The following is an 18,898-nucleotide window of genomic DNA, read 5'->3' on the forward strand; positions in this document are numbered from 1 at the left end:
TTTGGCAGTTAGCATACACAAAAAGATGTTTACCCCACCATTTAGTATGCAGGAAATAATTCTTGATGTGCGCCAATAGACGTCAATCACACCGCAATCGTGGAAAGCTACTGCCAATTTCAAATTTGGAAACTTAAAAGTCAGAAAGCAAAATGTTTTTCCAAAGGTTTAATAATTCAATTTTTTTGTTTTCCAAGAAGTTCCAGGAGCTGTCTCGCCACTGCCCGCAATTTGTTTTAATTTTTCCAGCTGTGAGTAGCTGCTCCATTTCTGTTATGCATTGCATATTTTCGTCAACTAGGGCTGTAAGGAAGTGAGGAATGCCCAGTTAGTGTCAGATCAGTCCCACACTCAACTCCTATAACAGCCTACATGAGTATCATGTCTTACCTGTAAGACTCATGTTTTATAGCCTTTGTTCATCATCTGTGAAATATGATATTTCCACACAGAAATAAAAAGCACAACAGCACACTGATGATTCTGCTCATCCTGCTGCCTTACCAGTTGTAGGGACCAATGTAAAGTTTGTCCTCTGTCTGGTGCTAAAGGAGAGCTAAAAGTCCATCCTCTGGGGAGCATGGATATGCTCATTAAAGTTCATGACAATCTGCTCATTATATGTTGATGTGTTGTGTAAAAATGGAAATGTATGTCTGAGGGTGGTGAGGTGGTGAAAAGGAGAGGTCAGTGACTTGAGTGTTTATCACTCTGCTTCCAAACAGGGGTGGAAACAACGATTAAGAGCAGCTGATCCCAAAAGTGATAAGTGATACAAGTGAGACCGTATGTCTCTGAGGCAACATTACACTCTCCTTTTAAAATGATTGTCTTTGACTGACCCAGACTTGACTCACTGTGTGTGTGTGTGTGTGTGTGTGTGTGTGTATGTGTCCACCTGTGTGTTCATGTCTCTGTGTGGCTGAAGCCAGATTTCTCTCAGTTTATCTTTCTTAGGACGGACAATCGTTTGGGCTGAGCTATCTGTCTCCCAGTGTGCTTGTCTGTCTGTCTCTGTCTGTCTGGTTGGCTGGTAAGCAGGGAGGAATATTTTCCACTGTGAAAGCGAGCGGTTATAAACAGTGACTGAGCTCAGACCGGAGATACTGGGTTCTGATAATAAGCTCATCTCTGGATTCCAGGCATGGTTTCAGTATTTCTGTTTATGAGAAATATGGAAAGCATGCCTTTCATTCACATTTTATTATCAAAATGTGAATCTTTCTAATAACTTGTGAGTTTGTACATTTCTGCAGAGAACACCTTTTACAGATTTAATTCCACGTTTCCACGGAAACCTATGGCATAAAGGACTCCGTGACCAGAACAATGGAAAAGTAATCGTTGCCCATATCTAGGGCTTACTCTAGTCGTGGCTGGAGGCATTATGTTTTCAGGTTGACTGGCTGTCCCATTCTCGTGAACACGATATCTCAGGAACGCCTTGAGGGAATTTCTTCACATTTGGCACAAACGTCAACTTGGACTCAAGGATGAAATGATTAGAGGGTCAAAGTTCAAGGTCACTCTGACCTCACAAAACACGTTTTTGGCCATAACGCAAGATTCATTCGGTAATTATGACAACATTTTACACAGATGATGATGATGGGTTTAATTGGATACAACGGTGAAGTGATTTTACCCAAAAGGTCAAAGGTCAGCTTCACTGTGACATCGTAATGTCCTGGAAATGGCCATTATTCAACACCATAACTCAGGAACAGAAGGGGAGATTGTGATCACATTTCACAGTTGGTCGGACGCTGAACTGGTGACACTTTTGACCCAAAGGTCAAAGGTCAGTCTATAAACAGTAAAAACTTGTGTTTTGTGTGTTGGTCTGTCTGGTGTCTCTGTATGCTTCCCATTAGAATGCATTTGACTAATAACTATTAGGCATTCACTCCTAATTATCTGCGTAGCATACTACCATTACTAGTTTGGTAAGTAAATTTTCATTCCATGGACAGGAACCATTTTTACCTACTGTACTAACCCTGGGAAAGAAAAGGCTCCTGCACTAACCCTACCCCTAACTGTGCAGTATTTACAGAGATGGTTTGAGGGATTAGTCAGGCTTATATCAGTCTGGAGGGGTCAGACTGATTAGATGGCTGGCAGACAAATACTCTCCCCACTATAAACAACCTTTTGTCTGTCTACACGTAGATCATTTTGTATACACCTGTGAGTGAAAGTAAAGTTTGTGTACAGAATAATTTCTGTGATTATGGAGTTATTTAAAAAGAAATCTTATTCTGTGATTTGTGTGGCCCGTCTCACTGTACGTTATTTAGGCTGGCATGTCGCCCATTTCCTCCAAGTTTCAGTCTAACCAAAGGAGACAGGAAAATATCTACAATTTCCACTCATTTTCCACTAAACAAAGCTGCCTTCCCGAGGTCTTTTGAAATCAGTTATTTATATCAGAGTGCATTAAAATCATCCCGTTTGTGACATAAAATAAGTTCTACTTTTTGGCACATTTTAGTACATTTTAAACTGTAGTATACAAGGAAGGTTTACAGAATAATCAAAACCTTTTTCAGCAGACAGTTAGACGCATTCACACATGCCCATTATATATATAGTGTATTTATATTTTGAATATTATAAATTTGACTGAGAGGATTTTTAACTAATTTAGAATTAATGCTATTCAGACCACAGCTGTTGTCTTCAGTTTTGACCTGAAACATGGTTTATACACGAGAGAGATGGTACGTATGTTGTGTCCCTCCAGGTTGTATGCGTGAGTGTGTGTGTGTGTGTGTGGGCAGCTGGCAGAATAGGGGGCGGGTGTCCCCCTTTCATTCACGTGGATGATGCATTAAATGTCATTTAGAGGGGCAGATTATCATACCATTAAGGGGTGGGGCTTGTCTCAGTGTGTTTGTGAGCATGTGTGTTTGGCTGGGGGCAGCTAAGCTGTGATCATTAAGCGTGTGGAGAAGTGAGCATATGGGGACTGGAATAGACCATTTGACAGAACAAAGGACTGTCAGGGTGTCTGAGGTTTCGTGCTGGAGCACACTCTCTATTGTTAGTGTTTGATATCATTATCCTGTGGCCCACAAATCTCCTTTGTTCTCTCTGTTACAGTTTTTGGCCACTGGCCTTTATTGACAATACAAGCAATTTATCAAATGTCTTAAAACAGTGAAATAGACTGGTGGCCCATATTTTAGAAATGATATCTTCATGGGACTCAAACCAGAACTCTTGTCACATGGGAATGGGATATTGAGAATAGAGTTGACCTAAGTTACTTATTCATTTATCATTTTATACTTTCATTGAATCAACCTTTTTGTTGTTACTTGGAAGGTTGTTTCATTTGTATTCTTGTCAGGTAAACAACTTATCCAAACCTTGTCTTTACTTTTCATCTTTTACCCACTCTGAAAATACACCTTCAAGTTTAAAATGGTCAATTAGTCTGTACAGTGACTGTTAGCCAGCTGAATATTATTACCCTTATGGGACATTTTACATAATCAAGCCCTAAAAGGAATAACAAAGTACCCAGGTACAGGGGTTTAAGCCTTCTGTGCATATGGTGCACTTTTGCTGTTGCTTTTCTAGCTTTCTGTCACTGCTTTAAACTTTGAAAAAGTTAATATTCATCACCAAAGTAGGAAATAATGTTATGTTCTTATAGCACCACAGCCTAAAGTAAAAGGACGTGGAGGTCGTGGAGTGGTGGATGACTTCTGAGCAGCCAATGTCAGGTTCCTTTAATTTTAACTTCAATTGTTTCCTAATGTTGACACAGTATGTTAGTTTCCAAACATTAGCCACACCTTAAAAATAATCTATTTGTCATCCCCATGATCTTTTCCTTAACTTAACTATATAGTTTTAGTTTCCCCAACTAAATCATGCCTCATACTTTACTGGCAAGCAAACCTTTATAGTCATTTCAGTATGAAGACTTGTTTTTACCCAGTCTATATTTCTAAAGACTATGTTATTCAGAACAATACATACATCTCTGTTATTGTATAGGACCCAGGTTCAATATCATCGACCTAACCTTTTACCCTTCTCTCTTTCTCTGTCTCTCTCTCTCTCCCTCTGCACCTGATTTCCTGTTGTTCTCTGTTTACCTTGGATACCCCTGACCTTAGGCATACAGTGTTACATGAGGGATCTTATTTAGAAAGGAAAGAAAAGGATGTTATGGTAACTGTTGTTGTGGCCGGTGGTGGCAGGATGCAACATATGAACGATTAACCAATTAGCAGTGTGCAGTGTTTTTAATTAATTTAACAACAGTGGCTGCTGGCATTAACCTGGTTTCTGCAGAGACAGATGCAGGTCTGAGAAAGGTTAGGACCCATGGTTTTCACCATAGCATCAAACAAGGCCAACCAGGGCTCCCTCATTATCCATGTCATCTCCCCGTGTAAAGATGCTTTTAGTCCTTTTTACAACAGGAATGAGCAACCATCTGTGCTACAGCTCTGAATAAACACTGCACCTTTTGAAGTTACATTTGCTATAAAATGTAAGTTTGCCCTAACCCCATCAAGACCCCCGCAGCTCTGCAGCGGAAACAGGGTTAATGACTCTACCGTCTCTGCTCCTCCCAGGATTTGCTCTTCTATTGTTAAACCTGGTGTGTGTGCATGTTGTGTGTCAGACACACTGTGGGAACGTTCATTAGTGAGCTGATGAAGAGCATCCTGTGTTTATGCGTGTGACTTTGTGAGTATTTAATCTTCTCATCATGATAATATCTTATTAAAAGTCTTAGAGGCAGGTTAAATGTAATATTCAGCTTGCTTCATGGTGCAAAGGTCAAATGTTCTGCTGCCTCCTTCCTTCCCCCTCTTGTTTCACCATCTTAGTCTCTCTGCATCTCTCTCTTTTTAAATCCATGTTGATGTTATGTTATTGTCCCGGTCCAGCCACCTTCCTGTCCTCCGAGTTCATCTTTCTCAAGCTTTCACTCTGCATTTCCTCTTTGATATTTGTTATTTTTTCATGGGAAATTGTGCTTTGACTGTGAACTCATCAGGCTGCTATCAACTACCACTGCTATTACAACACAGTGCAGAGCTACGACTTGTGTGTGTGTGTGTGTGTGTGTGTGTGTGTGTGTGTGTGTGTGTGTGTATGTGTCAGGGCCAAGAAAGGAATGGGATGAGTCTTTAATTGAGCCACTGCTATATCAGTCTAAATACAAAGTCAATATTGATCTGTCTGGGCTAGAAAAGGGGAATGGACAAAAGCCAGTGCAGAAGTACAGATGGAGAAAACTTGCCAGCTGTCTGGACATTAATACTGACTAAACTGATAAATAAACAAGATGGAAATGACTGTGCTGCACTTAGGCACTAGATTGCTTACGTACAACAAACCAAATGTAAATCTCCGTACAAAAACTGTACAGAGATTGAGTTCATTTGAGTTAATTACTTGAATGGTTATTCTTGGCTCTTTCATTTCTAAAGAGGGAAAGGTAGAGGCATGAGACATTTGAAAAACATTGTGGATTTGTGCAAGTAATTAAAGGTGATTAGTTTAGGACAAAGGAACTAAGGTAGGTGAAAGAGCCAATTTAATGGTCATTTAAAAATGTTAAAAGTCAGTGTGACATCAGCTGAAGAAGAATCTCATCCTTGCATGAGTCTTATCATTGGGGCGTCAGCGCAGCAGCAGTGAAATAACCATGTTACAGGAGTTGAACGAGGCGACCCAGAGCTTGTATCCGATCACCATCACCCCGATGTATCATTTAAAGGTGACCTTTGAGAGACTTTTTGATAGAAGCCTTAGGGATGTGTTCTCGGGTCGTGATCTGGTTACTGCTGGTTCCACCTTAAATGAAGCAGCCGGCAGCACTGAGTCCATGTTCCCAAAATATCCGGATGAAAGATAACCCCCCCCCCCCCGCCTTTGCCCCTCTCTCCCTCTCCCATGCCTCCTCTCCCTCCCCTTGTCATTTTCCCTGTGTGCACTGCTCCCACACTCTTTTCCTTAATCCCCCCTTCACCCCCCTTTTCTTCTCCCCCCTCAATTTTTGAGGGGGGAGCTGAGTGTCGTCTCCTCCCATCCCCTAATCTCCCGCTTCATATCATCTCCTTCATTTCTCCTCCTCTTCTGTGTTCCACTCACTCCACCCATGGGTGATTCCCCTCCTCTTTCTCCTCCCTGTCTCCTCCCAACCTAACCTCTACCCGTTCTTCCTCTCGCCTCCCTCTTCTTCTCTCCCCTCCTCCACCTTTCCCCTCCCCTCTGTCATTAGCTGGTATATAAGAGCATTGCATCCCTCTCTACCTCTCTCACACACATACAGTGTGTTTGCTGGGAAGGGGATAGTCCAGGGGAAACTAGGGATTACATTGTCTACCTGCCTGTCAAGGAATTATTTTAGTCTCTGGAATTTCCATTAAAGAGGTATGGCCTTTTCCATTCACATAATAATAGCTCTTAATAGTAACATATATATAATATAAATGTGCTGCAGTTATGTTAATGTTAGCTGTATAATTGTCCTCTGGTGAGGGTTTCCTGGGGAGTATAGTAAGTTTATTATGCTACTGAACAGCTGCATCATTCTCTAGTGAGATAGAAATGATATTTTATTCTTTTGCATATGTGTGTGTTTATATTTTCACCCACTTATGGGTGTTCAGCCAGTTGTGTAATGACATTTTAATCATTTTCTAAATTTTCGACCATGAAAATTCATGTTGAATATGTACATTTCGTGTGTGTTTCAGTGGCTGTAACTATAGTGTTTGTTTTGATAATGTATTTTCTTTTAAATTTCCTTTTCACGTCTTTTTTTTTTCACTCTTTGCATTGTCCTCTTGACCCCTCTTGTTCCTTGTTTGAACGTCCATCACTGAATTTTTCCTCTCGCTTCCTTTGTCTTATATAACATACAACAGCAAATCAAATGTATGCTCTTCTTCCATATCTTCCCTCAGATCTTGGAACAACATCTTAGCACTTCTGACCATTGTTATCATCAAAACCCAGTGACAATCACCTGATCTGCAGCATATCTTCCCGCGTTCAACATCATCACTTGACAGCGACATCAACACCCGACGCATTTGACATCACCGAGGAGACCATGACCAGCAATTACAGCGCCACTCTCTTAGGCCCTGCCCCCTGGGGCTTCAGGCTGCAAGGAGGGAAGGACTTCAACATGCCCCTCACCATCTCCAGGGTAAGACTAAACACATGATGATAGGTCTACTCCAACACACTTTTTTTATTAACATGTCCCTGTTTTATCTCCACACACGTACACTCATTCATCACAGTGCAGCTGTAGAATGTCATCCCAGCGACGCCATATGGCCGATAAGTGATTAAAAAGATGGAAACTGATTTCCATGCTTCCTTCCTTCCCCTCTTTCTCTCATCCTCCTCTCCATCTTTTCACCACCTCGCCGCATTTCTAGTGTCTCCTTGACTCAACCCCCACCGCCACACTTGTGATAGCTCAACTGAATCATACGCCATCTGTCACATATTGACCACACAGGAAACCTCTCCTCGCTCTCTATGCATTCCACTTCACTGTCTGTAGTGAGAGTGCAGCAATCAAAGTTCTGGCACACACATCTTGGCTTCAGTCCCTCTGCTTGAACAAGTAACTTGATGGTCCCTTGGTTTCTACGCCTTTCAGTGTTACCTCTCGTTGCCCTCCCAGTCTGCTGTTCATTCACACAAACACAACACGTTTCCCTCATCACTTTAACTACGGTTTGATCCTGAAACATGATAATCTTTTTCTAAGTTTGCTCAAGCTTCTGTTCCCATTCTGCTGGGACGGTGCAACTTCAAAATGCACACAAAATGCAGTGACACATGCATGCACTGCACCCACAAGCACACACACACACACACACACACACACACACACACACACACACACACACACACACACACACACACACACAATCACTAACACTGGCAGTGCACATATTTATGGCAACATGAGACTGATGATGAATGGCTTGCCAGGTCCTGTGCCAATCCCCCTTGGGGCCGCTCTGGGTTGCCATGTTTGTGTTATTACTTTGGATGTGATACTTTTCCCACTAACCGAAGCCATGTGAATTCTTACCACAGTTGTGTGTTTGTGTGTGTGTGTGTTTGTGTTTGTGTCTGGGAGTGTGTGCATGTACTCCAAATTATGGAAGACGCTATCTGAGTAACTGAGAGAAAAAAATGACAGACAGAAGACAGAAATAGAAAGCAGAAAGCGATAAGAAGCTAAAACTCTACAAAAGCAACACTGTATAACCGGTCTTGACTTTTGACAAATTATGAGAAACGTATTCTGCTGCATTGCAAAAAATTTATTCTGATGCCGATACGAAAAAGAAAGATGATAAATAGAAATAAATGGTGATGTTGAGGTCACCAAAGGTTTTCTTATTCCCAGAGAAGTTGGCAGTAACTAAACTATAATTGTCTCAGCAGCCCACTCTGACCTTTACTGCAGTATCACAATGACAGTTATATGGTCTGAGGTTTCAAGACGTTGGCAGGAGGCTGAGTAATTACTGGGGCAGTTTTGGGTGCTGATATAGTAAATGTTTGTTAGGTCTGCTTAAGATCATACAGTGTGCAGTAAGGGGATAATATGACTGTGCTTTTATATTTATGTGCAGTTCCAGATTAGAGTCAGATCACATCCAAAAATGTCAGGTCCAGTCAGGGATTTTTTTCCCAATAAATCAGTCAAAATGAAATGAGAATAAAAGAATAATCTTGTATATGTTTTCATGTGTAACAGTGTACTGTTCAAAATGTGTAAACAAAAACTTTCAGTCAAAGAAACCAACTCTCTCGAAATCTCCCCTCCTCATCATCTGCCCAACTGATATCCCATTGGTCCCACATATATGACACAAACTGAAACCCATAACAAAAATTTTGAATATCTTATTTTCGTCCCTTCTCATCATCTTGTTTTGAATATAAAAGTCTCAAAATGCCATCTGATTGTGTCCTTTCATGAAAAAAAAAAGCAAATTGTATCAAAAGTAATGTATTGTGTGGCAGCTTCTTGATGCTCAAGATAAAAATAGATAAGAAAGGATATTGTAAAGCAGAACAGCAGCGTATCTGGTTTGGGAAGACTAAAACTGAGTGAAGGGTGGCCATTATTTAACTTCCGTAAGAGGAGAGAGGACAGGGAGTGGAGGAGAGTGGGAGCATGTGACTGAACGTAAGGTGATATTGATATGAGGTGCATGGGTATGAATCTACACACTGTATACAGAGACAAAGGGTGACCTAAGGGCTGATGACAGCCAGTCTACGTGATGTCACTCAACAGGTCATCTATGTAGATCTCCCTCTCCCCCCCTCATTCTTATCATACCTTCATCCTTTCATACCTTCTCCCCCTCTTTGTAAGCTTCTCTCTATCAAATGTGCCTGTGGCTGTTAGATCTTATGTAAGACATGACTCACCCCTCACAATCAATAAAGTTCAGTCTAGATACAAGAATCAAACCAAAACCCTAATCTTATCCGACCTATTAAATCCAGTTTATGGTGATGAAGGGCAGCGCTACTGACCGCTAATCACAGACACATACACACATATGCTCATATACACTGGCACACACAACAGAAACACACACACACACACACACACACACACACACACACACACACACACACACACACACACACACACACAGTTGCTCTCTGCCTGTTTAACCATACAGTTGGTTCTAAGAAGGTACCACAGAGTACGGGTTATTAGAGAACGCAGCACAACTGCCAAACCACACTTACCCTAACAGCTGCTGTTGCTAAGCTCTATACGTATGTGAATATACTCTGTGTTTCGTTTATGGCACAAGTTGTAGCCACGGTATTATCACATTGTGCCAGTATTACATCATAGGATAGAGTAGTGTTAACCGCAACGTTACGTCCTGCGCTATCTGCCCAGTGTTCTCGCCACTTCTTTTTCTTTTTCTTTTAGGGTGTAGAAAAAACAGTTTTATAACAGGCCAAGATTGACTGTGCTTCTTTTCAAAGTGCCAATGAAACCTTTTACCACGGCATTCCAGTTTGACATAGTCCATAAAAGGAGATATTTGGAGAAGAAAGGAAAAGATTTTAAAGATAGAAGGTATGTTTATTGATAGCCTGCAGTACCTTGAACCTATCCTGCATTAGTTAAGCAGTGTTTTCCCAAATGATACTACAGCAGCAAAACAGCTGGACAGTGTAAAAGTCTAATGTAGATTTAGGCTAATATGCATGCTGATGCTCTTATTCCGAGTGGATTTCAGTGAGAACTCAGGTAAGAAGTGGCTGTTGAAATGGAAGTGGAAGCTGTAATAGTTAGGTTACATGATTGTCTCTGTAAGCACCAGACTACCATAAAACCTTACCTTTTAGTGGAGCAACCATTTAATGGATACGCTGTTGAAAAGATTTTGTAGAAAACAGCCTGCAGAAGCGCCCCAGTTACCGTTAATCCTCATTAAAACCATTTATTGTGAAATCCATTTACTTGTTTTAAGGATCAAAGGATTTTCAAGAAACGAGGTCCCTCATGTGTAGAGACAGAGAAAATAGCTGCCTTCTATTAAATTTATAACACAGTGAATCAATATTTAAACCTTTCTGAGGGCAGCCCATTTACAGGATCCGCTGCTAAAACAATTTAAGTGAGGGCAGCCCAGGGGAGCATGTGCATTAAGCTTCCCAGAATAGATGCATCGTTTCACAGGTCAGCTCCCATGACCACACCCACTCATGACAAACTGGTCTTGGATCTGTACCCCTGTACCCCTGTTAGAGACTACAGGTATAAACTGCAAATTATGCCAGGATAAGTCATTTAGATTTGAGTTTATCTATTCCGGTTGGGAATCCATTTATCTTGCTTTTTTTATATTGTTTGAATCAAATATATGTATATGTAGATAGTAGTAATAGATTTTAGATATAAAATGTCAATTTTTATATATACATTTCATGAGAATTTGTTCTATGCTTAGTTCATAATAATGTATCTGAATGACATCACTGATTAAATCCGTCCCCTAGAGCTCTTTATAGAAAAGTCTGTAAAGATAAAGATAAAAACAGGATTTGAAGAATTGGTAATCACACGTGATAAAGTTTGTGCTGTGACTACAGCAAGATGACTGGACAGCTAATCTATATTAAAACCTTTTCGTGGAAGAATGCAGTTCCTGGAACAGCATCAACGATGCCTCCTGCCTCCCCAGAGATGCTTTTCAACAGGCGATGATAACAACCGACCGCAGTGATGGGTCTATTTCAGAGAGTGTTCAGCCTCCCTCCCTCTCCCTGCCTCCATTTCGTCCTCTTACTGTACTTGCTCTTACACTCACGTTGCATCACTGACCAGCTCTCTTATCTTTGTGCCTTAACCCCTCATACCAGACTACCAGAGCCAGTTGACAGCTCCTCCATATGACTTAATAATACCCACATCTATCTTAGTCAAACTGGCCCCCTGCTTCCTCTGAGTATCTCTCTATCTTAGCGAAATAGTCCCAGAGCCAGAATCAACAACTTATCGTTTCCTCTCCCACAAATCAATCTGTCAGTGCTTATGTGTGTGTGTGCTTTGTTGGGGCATACTTGTTGTATTTGGACAATGTAACAGACTAGACTTTTCTGCGTTCACAGCACTTGACAATTAATCTTGCACTCCTTAAAATTTGTGAGATTTGACGTTGCATTTCAAGATTTGGCGTTCAGCTCTGGTGGCTTTTTGCGATGTCACTATTCTTTTATTACTCCTAGTTATTTATAAGCACTTTGCACCATTTATACCAGTGTTAAATTGAGAGAAAAGACAGGGATTACTTTTTGGAAATATTCTCATCTCTCCATATTGCATGTTGACAGTTATGTGTTTTTACTGGTGACCTCACTAAGGCATTTCTGTCTTCACCGGTAATGGACTGACTAATCCGTTGTAAAAAGCCCTCAGTGTCACACATGCCAATATAGGAACCATGTTGAAATGAAAATCACACCAAATACTTTCAGAAGTCTAAAAGCTTTACAGTTTTTCATACAGGGTCACATTTGACCAAACCTTACATCAAGTCACTTATCAACAGGGGTCAATTGAGGGACATAATGACAAAATATAAAAGACACTGGAACAATAATCATTTAAAACATGTAACACACAACGTACCTGGACAATTTGTCACCTTCTTAATTTGAGTAGTTTTTGGAGGATGCTGTGTAACTTGAATGAACAGAAAACTTTTATAAACCTGGCACACAGGCACAGCCAGGTCATAACATGTACTGCAGTGAATTCATGATGAAGAGATGTGAATACCCTATTGTTTAATGCAGCTGTAATGTATTTTCCACAGTAGCTGCTAATTTCCTCCATGTCTCCTCTGCCTTCCTCCCAGGACACTGGTCTCATGGCCTGGTATCATATTTATTCATAATAATATTGCCTGACTGATAGAAATAAAACTTTAATGGCCGTGGGTAAGGAGTTCAATAAAAGGAAAAGAAATCGGTGTAGCAGCAGGAGCTATCCTCTTTCCTCTTTGGCCTTTTAGTGTTTTCTCTTGATGCTTTGTTTGGACACAAAGTGGACTGAAGTCTCAGGCCTACCGGCAGAATAGAAGAGCAAACTAGTGATGGCGATGTTTAAATCAGAGTGAATTTCAACAAGCTTTAACTAACGTTTAGAAATATTTGTTGGTGGTTTGGGGCTGAGAATTTCAGTTTACAGTCCATTTCTTAGGGTACAAGAGGAATCAAAAAGCTAGTTACAGTCAGTTTATATATAAAATAACAAATATGAGCAGTTGTACAGTTAGTTGACCTGATGTATTTCTGTCTGAAAAAACACTTATCTCACCGAGCATCAACTATGTTTAGTGATGGATAACCTTGCATGTGCTGCTGTGTTTGCTGTTGCAAACACGCCTTGATACTTGTGCCTTACTAAACATTCAAGCAGTTTTCATTCCCAGAGTCTCTGGATGAATTTCTCAGTGCACTGAGTTATAACATTCACATCATTTCTTCAGAATATAGGAAAATAAGTGTTACTCTAACTCATTTTAATGTTTTTTGGCCTGGTTTCTCTTTTCAGATGTGGACTATAGCATTCCAATTAGAACATATTATAAACAAGCTAAACATGATATAACCTGTAACTTAAAACCACCATTTTGGATTAATTACAGCCTGTGTGTGTGTGTGCCACTGATGACGCACAGACGTTCACATGGAATAAGAACAATCCAGTCTTCTGTTCATATGGCTGTATTCCTGAATGTGTGTTCGCCAGCTCTGCCAGTGCTATGTCCCCCAGCACCATGACAATCACATCATTGAGTCTGGCTGTGAATGCTGGCTTGTTCGCTTCTAGTTTAGCAGTAAGTGCAGTTTGCTTTTACAACACAAAATAATGTCACAGATGTCGATGCTGATCTTTTTTTCTTTTCTTTTTTTTTTTTTTACAATATGTTACACCTATAACTCCTCACTTCATTGCCATGTAAGGGCCCATGTAAAGGAAAAACCCACCCTTCAATACTTGAATACCTTGAAACTCATAAATATGACATGTTTAATGCTTTCCAGCTGATTTTTTTGTGAAAGAGTGTCAGTTTGTTTTGTTGGTGTGTACACTTTTCCTTGACCTGCCTCGTCCACTACTACTTACATAGTGGTTTTTCCCAAAATGACGTACCCTGTGGAGTTTTTCACCCTTAGTAGCGCTATTCACATTCCTCCCAATTGTATCCACACTTCCACTGATCTACAGGTGGCAGTAAAGAGCCAAGAAATGCAGCAACGTCCCAGCAAAAGCAGAGAAGAAGAAGACAATGCAGTTTTAAATTTAAAAACGATTGGCCCTGCAAATGTTTTACGAGGAAGGAAATGCATTCAACACATTTGGCAGACCTCAAACATACACACAATGTGTTTTGGTGAGTAACACTGAATGTAAACAGAAACTTTGTTCACAAGAAAACTCCACAGGGAACCTTTAAGCATTTACTCTCAGCTTCAGGTTCAGTGCACAACTCATCCATGGGATTAAGAATAGACACACTACGCTGACTTTGCAGCACATTATCTTTATCATTGTCAGTGAAACAATATCAATATGATAGTATCAGGAGAAAGCAGCTGAATCTTAATAACGCTTATCAGCTTGTATCAGATATGGATTATGCTGGAATGGGGAGTCTGCTTGTAAGTATCTTAGATCTCTTGGCCAGATTCTCAGTCTCATGTGCAAAGCTTTATGTTTAATGTGTACAATGTGTTTTTGTGGGTTTGGCAGCTGCAGCTGCAGTGAGCTATCTACGGGAACTCAATCCGATGTAGCCCTTTCTTATTAGCGTCTCTTGCATCAACATACTGCTTTAGGGGAAGAAACTGTTATTTTCAGATGCTTTCATTAGATTGAAAGTATGTGTGTGTTAGTGCGCCAGCATAGGGGAGTGCATGCATGGGTACACATGCACATGTGCAAACACATGCTATGCCTATACTGTTTCAGGAATGTTCAATCATTTAGAGAGATCCAATACTGGGCCCTTTAAAAACTTGCTCTATATCATTATAGTGATTCTAACTCGCAGCTGGAGAATAGCTATAAAGAATATGATCTCCAGAGTCTCTATTGCATTCTCCATTCTCTACTCTATATTGTTGTCTCATGTATGGCGTACTGTAAATCCTTTGTGAGGTTTTTGGTATACGACTCGCCTGCAGTAAGGTGTACTGTGCATTTGTGTACATTAGTGATGCAGTGGGCTTAAGCTTCTTTCATCTAATCATCATTTTCTTGACTTTTAACCTTCTAGCAAGTCTGCCAGCACGAGACTTCAGCCAAGAGATGGAAGTGAAATGCACTCTTTGCAACAGCCGAGAAAGAGCAGTGGATTTTGTTGGATGAACACTAGATCCCGTTTCAGATGTTTCCATGATGCTGCTGACATAAGTGCATGATTTACCTCATTCAGGAGCATAAATTGTAAATGAAACATTGCCTAACGCACTTTACTATGTGTTACTGATGGATCATACAGCTAGGTTGAGGTGATGTCTGCCTCTGCTTCTGTCTCCTGCACTTTCTTAATCTTCCCCTTTCTCTCTGCTAACTTTTTCCATCTCTGCCTCTGTGCCTCCTTCATAAATCTCACTCACCCTTGTATTTCTTCCACTCTGTCTCATACCCTTCAAATTCTGCCTGTGCCTCTTCGTCTAACCTTTTTTGTTGTTATTTTGCTGTTTACTTTGTTGCTAAGAGAGTCAGAGCACCGTGGCTGTCATGCTATTTTCCTGCTGGTTATAAATGAGGAGCCGGCCAACAAGCAGTAATGTTTTTGATAAAAAAATTATATTGATAGAAAAATATTACCCAAGGGTTCTTTGACCATTTTTCCAAATACAATTTTCTGTTCCCACAGATTCAAATATACAATACAGGGATATTTCTTGTCATGTAGAATCACTATAAGATAACCTGGCTGGCCCTGAAGCAGCAAGATCTAAGTGAAATAAATATTTCTGAAGGCTGGCATATGGAAGCAGCTTCTGTGGATGTTTGAGATAAAAGGAACAATCTACAGAAGGTATTTGTGTCTCCTGCTCTCAGCGCTTCAATCATAGCGTGATGTGAACCGTCTGCCTGTCATCTCTGTCACTCCTGGTGCTGAAAGCAGGCATTGTTCAAAGCACTCAAATTGGTCAGCGTATGTTCAAACCAGACATTGTTTCAGCACTCTAGCAAGCCTTTACTGCTATGTGTTGGAACCAGTTTTTTTTTTTCAAAGCACTTAAATCAGACAGCGTATGTGTTGAAAACTGACGTATCTGGAAGCATAATGGCAAGTTCATCTGTGAAGGCTTTAACACACTGCATGTGTTTTTCTCATTCTTTTGAATAAGTGTTGACACGACTATTGACCTTTTCACTTTTGCATGAATATATAATAAGGGGAATTTTAAGGTCATGGATGTTGAAAATACAGAATATCAGGGATGTTGTAAAAAAAACAATATAAATTGCCACATTTTGTTAAAACTGCATAAAGCATTGCTTTCTTTTTGGCCTACTAAGGGCAGAAGAATTCCACAACAACCTGAAAAAGTCATACTTTTTATTATACACTTGATATGAAGCTGCCATATTGCTATTCACATTGAGTAGACACAGAACAACATTAAGAGTTGTGTTTCTGGGAGACTATCCTCCCAAGAAGAACGACAGCATCAGTCATTTTAGCAAGTTTCCAAAAGCAAGCTTTGTTACGTTGTAGTGACAAAGGCTTTGGAGGGAACAGATAAATGATGTCGTCTTGCCAATAGGTTCGTCACATCAGATAACGCTTCCATGTGTCATCCTAAAGGGCATGGATGAAAGACGTAACTGGTCATTTAATTTAGAGGACTTTTTGGTTTCCGGCCACCTGATGAATGTAAATGTTCGCTCTGCTTTTAGCTCCGTTTTGGTCTCTACTAACTCCTGCTAGATGCTCCACTACGATCACCAGCTAAACTTTGCTTAACTCGTCTGTCTTCTTCCAGATGGGAAGCGCACAGAAGTTTTATCAGAGCTGGTTTGACTGTTTTAGTTGTCTCGCTGCATTGGTGGTTCATCAAAGGGCAGATTCCCGGAGTGTTATTAATATAAGTTGTGGTCAAGTGTTAACGGACGTCCCTGCACATTTGGAGCTGAGCTCAGCCGCTGTCAGAGAGTGTGCTTGATACATACATGTACTGTATGTGTGTGTGCGTGTCTCCAGTGGATATGTGTGCAGTGTTAGAGCTGCTGTTTTCTGTCATGGCCAAAGCAACCAAGCCATAAATCAAATACCTTAGGAAACTTGGAGTGCTTGGCTTGTTGCATAGACAGATTATTTAGATTTCTGGTTCTGATTTTCTCAATGATTTGTTGCACTCTCTTTGATATGAAAATTTAAACTACTTTGAGCTCTGAAATCTTTTTAATCATCGTGATTGAAAACAAATGTTTGCCTTTGGAAACAGATTTCCCACCAGCACAAACAATTTCTTTAGACTTATATGGAATTAAGACATACAAATGAAAATGAATTCGTTTGATGCAGAGGGAAGCAGGGCTGTGTTTCGTGAGTCTGTTTGTATGTGGAGAGAGAGAGGTAGCAGTTGTGTGTGTAGGGGTCAGGAAGAGAGCACTAATTGGGGGAAAACATATAATTGAACATTTTGTGGTGAGGCCCATAACAGTGCCAGAGTGGTTAGCATGAACACACCCCTTCAAATGGGTCAAAATGTACACAGAATAAAGAGCCCACAGATTCAGAGTACCCAGTGGTAGTTTTTTCTCCTTTCCCTCTGTTTCGCCTTCCTTTCCATCCATGCAATTATAATCGTTGTCAAGTCGATCCCTCATTACTCCTCTTCTTCCTGCCCTCTGTGGTTGTGAGTGGTGGTGAGTGATGTTGCGTGTGTTGGGCTAATATGACTATAAAAGGTTGGGGCTGCAGAGCCTTAACACTAATCCGGGTGCAGAGCCTCTTTTATTAGCCCTGCCTGTGTCTGTCTGTCTTTGTGTGTGTGTGTGGGCGTGTGTGAGACAAAGATAGAGGCAAAGGAAACAGAGGGGGGTGTAACACACCAAAGACGTCTAAACCCACATTACACGTTCTCATCCTTGACTGTCGTTTTTCGTTCAGCAGAGACACATTTTCTTGTAGAAGCTCCAAACTCAATAGCTACACTTGAAGTGATAGATGGTGCGTAAGAGTAAGAGCCACTTCTTAGTGAGAACAGCCACAACAGTGGTCTGTGTGCATGTTCAGTGAAGTGGTCTGTGTGGTCCTTTTTCATGCAGTCAAGAGAAACAAATGACCTCACTCCCCTTTGGACACACTCAGACCTTCTGTGTGACCAAGAATGGTCAGAATCACAGCTGCAAGGTGTTTCTGTTCTCAAAGGTCTGTAACCATATCTAAGTCCCATTTTATCAACAATATAACAAACACACAACCAAATTGTTAGTTGATTTGATTTCTTACACTTACACAGAAAATGTATATGATATCAATAATAGTTATGAACGGACATTGTAACTTTCACGTTGGTCTGAGATACAGCGCTTTGGCGTCATGGGAAAAAGACAAGAGATACAGTGTGTACCGTCCTACGCACATTTCCAAATTTGTCACTGTCCTCCCTCAGCTTACTGATAAGAATGGCTCTGGTTCATATGACACAGGCTGCCACAATGTATTGCCCTGTCTGTTGGTGACGGTAACTGTGAGTTAAAGACAGTAATAGAAAGCCCTATTAACAGATACTAATACAGTATTTCAGGTAAGAAATTACAGTATCAGAAACCAAAAAAAGTCCCCTTACATGACATTTACGCAGGAATTAAACAGAATCAAATGAGATTGAGAACATTATATTTGTGTCACCGTTACTTAAATCATTTAAAACAATCTGTCTCACCTGTATAAATGTACTTTGATTGCACACATTTAACTTCACCAAGAAGGAAACAGGGCATAGTTTCAACACAAAAAAATAGAACACATAATTGCACATTTAATCTAATTAGATTTTATTTTGGTGTGGACTCTAAGTGCTTAGTTGCCTCGCAACTGTTCTTCAACATGTGTTGACAAATATGTTCAGCATTGCTCACAGATAGATAGATAATATCATCGGTTATGGGTGTGGAAAATGGTATGATTATAATATAATATATAAAACATAATATAAAACAATATATTGAACATTCCTGTTAAGAACAGAACTGATACAGTACATCACAACATGTGTTCAGGTTGAAGCCATGTTTTGCAGGGTTGGTATTAAATACCAGCCCATGAGTTCTTTTTTTGTGGCTTGAATCTGTTTCAAATTAACC

General features: G+C 40.4%; 1 protein-coding gene across 2 annotated transcripts in view; it reads left to right on the top strand.

Moving 5' to 3' along the window:
- The first annotated feature begins 6,324 nt into the window (after window positions 1-6,324).
- Window positions 6,325-18,898, top strand: part of pdlim5a (PDZ and LIM domain 5a) — a 56,100-nt gene continuing 43,526 nt past the window's right edge. For both annotated transcript variants that reach the window (XM_070904082.1, XM_070904083.1), the window contains exons 1-2: window positions 6,325-6,408; window positions 6,945-7,192. In XM_070904082.1, the coding sequence (XP_070760183.1) occupies window positions 7,094-7,192 (99 nt within the window). In that variant the 5' untranslated portion in view covers window positions 6,325-6,408; window positions 6,945-7,093. The remainder of the gene's footprint in view (window positions 6,409-6,944; window positions 7,193-18,898) is intronic.

This window comes from Enoplosus armatus, chromosome 4 (genome assembly GCF_043641665.1).
Source record: "Enoplosus armatus isolate fEnoArm2 chromosome 4, fEnoArm2.hap1, whole genome shotgun sequence".
NCBI lineage: Eukaryota > Metazoa > Chordata > Actinopteri > Centrarchiformes > Enoplosidae > Enoplosus > Enoplosus armatus.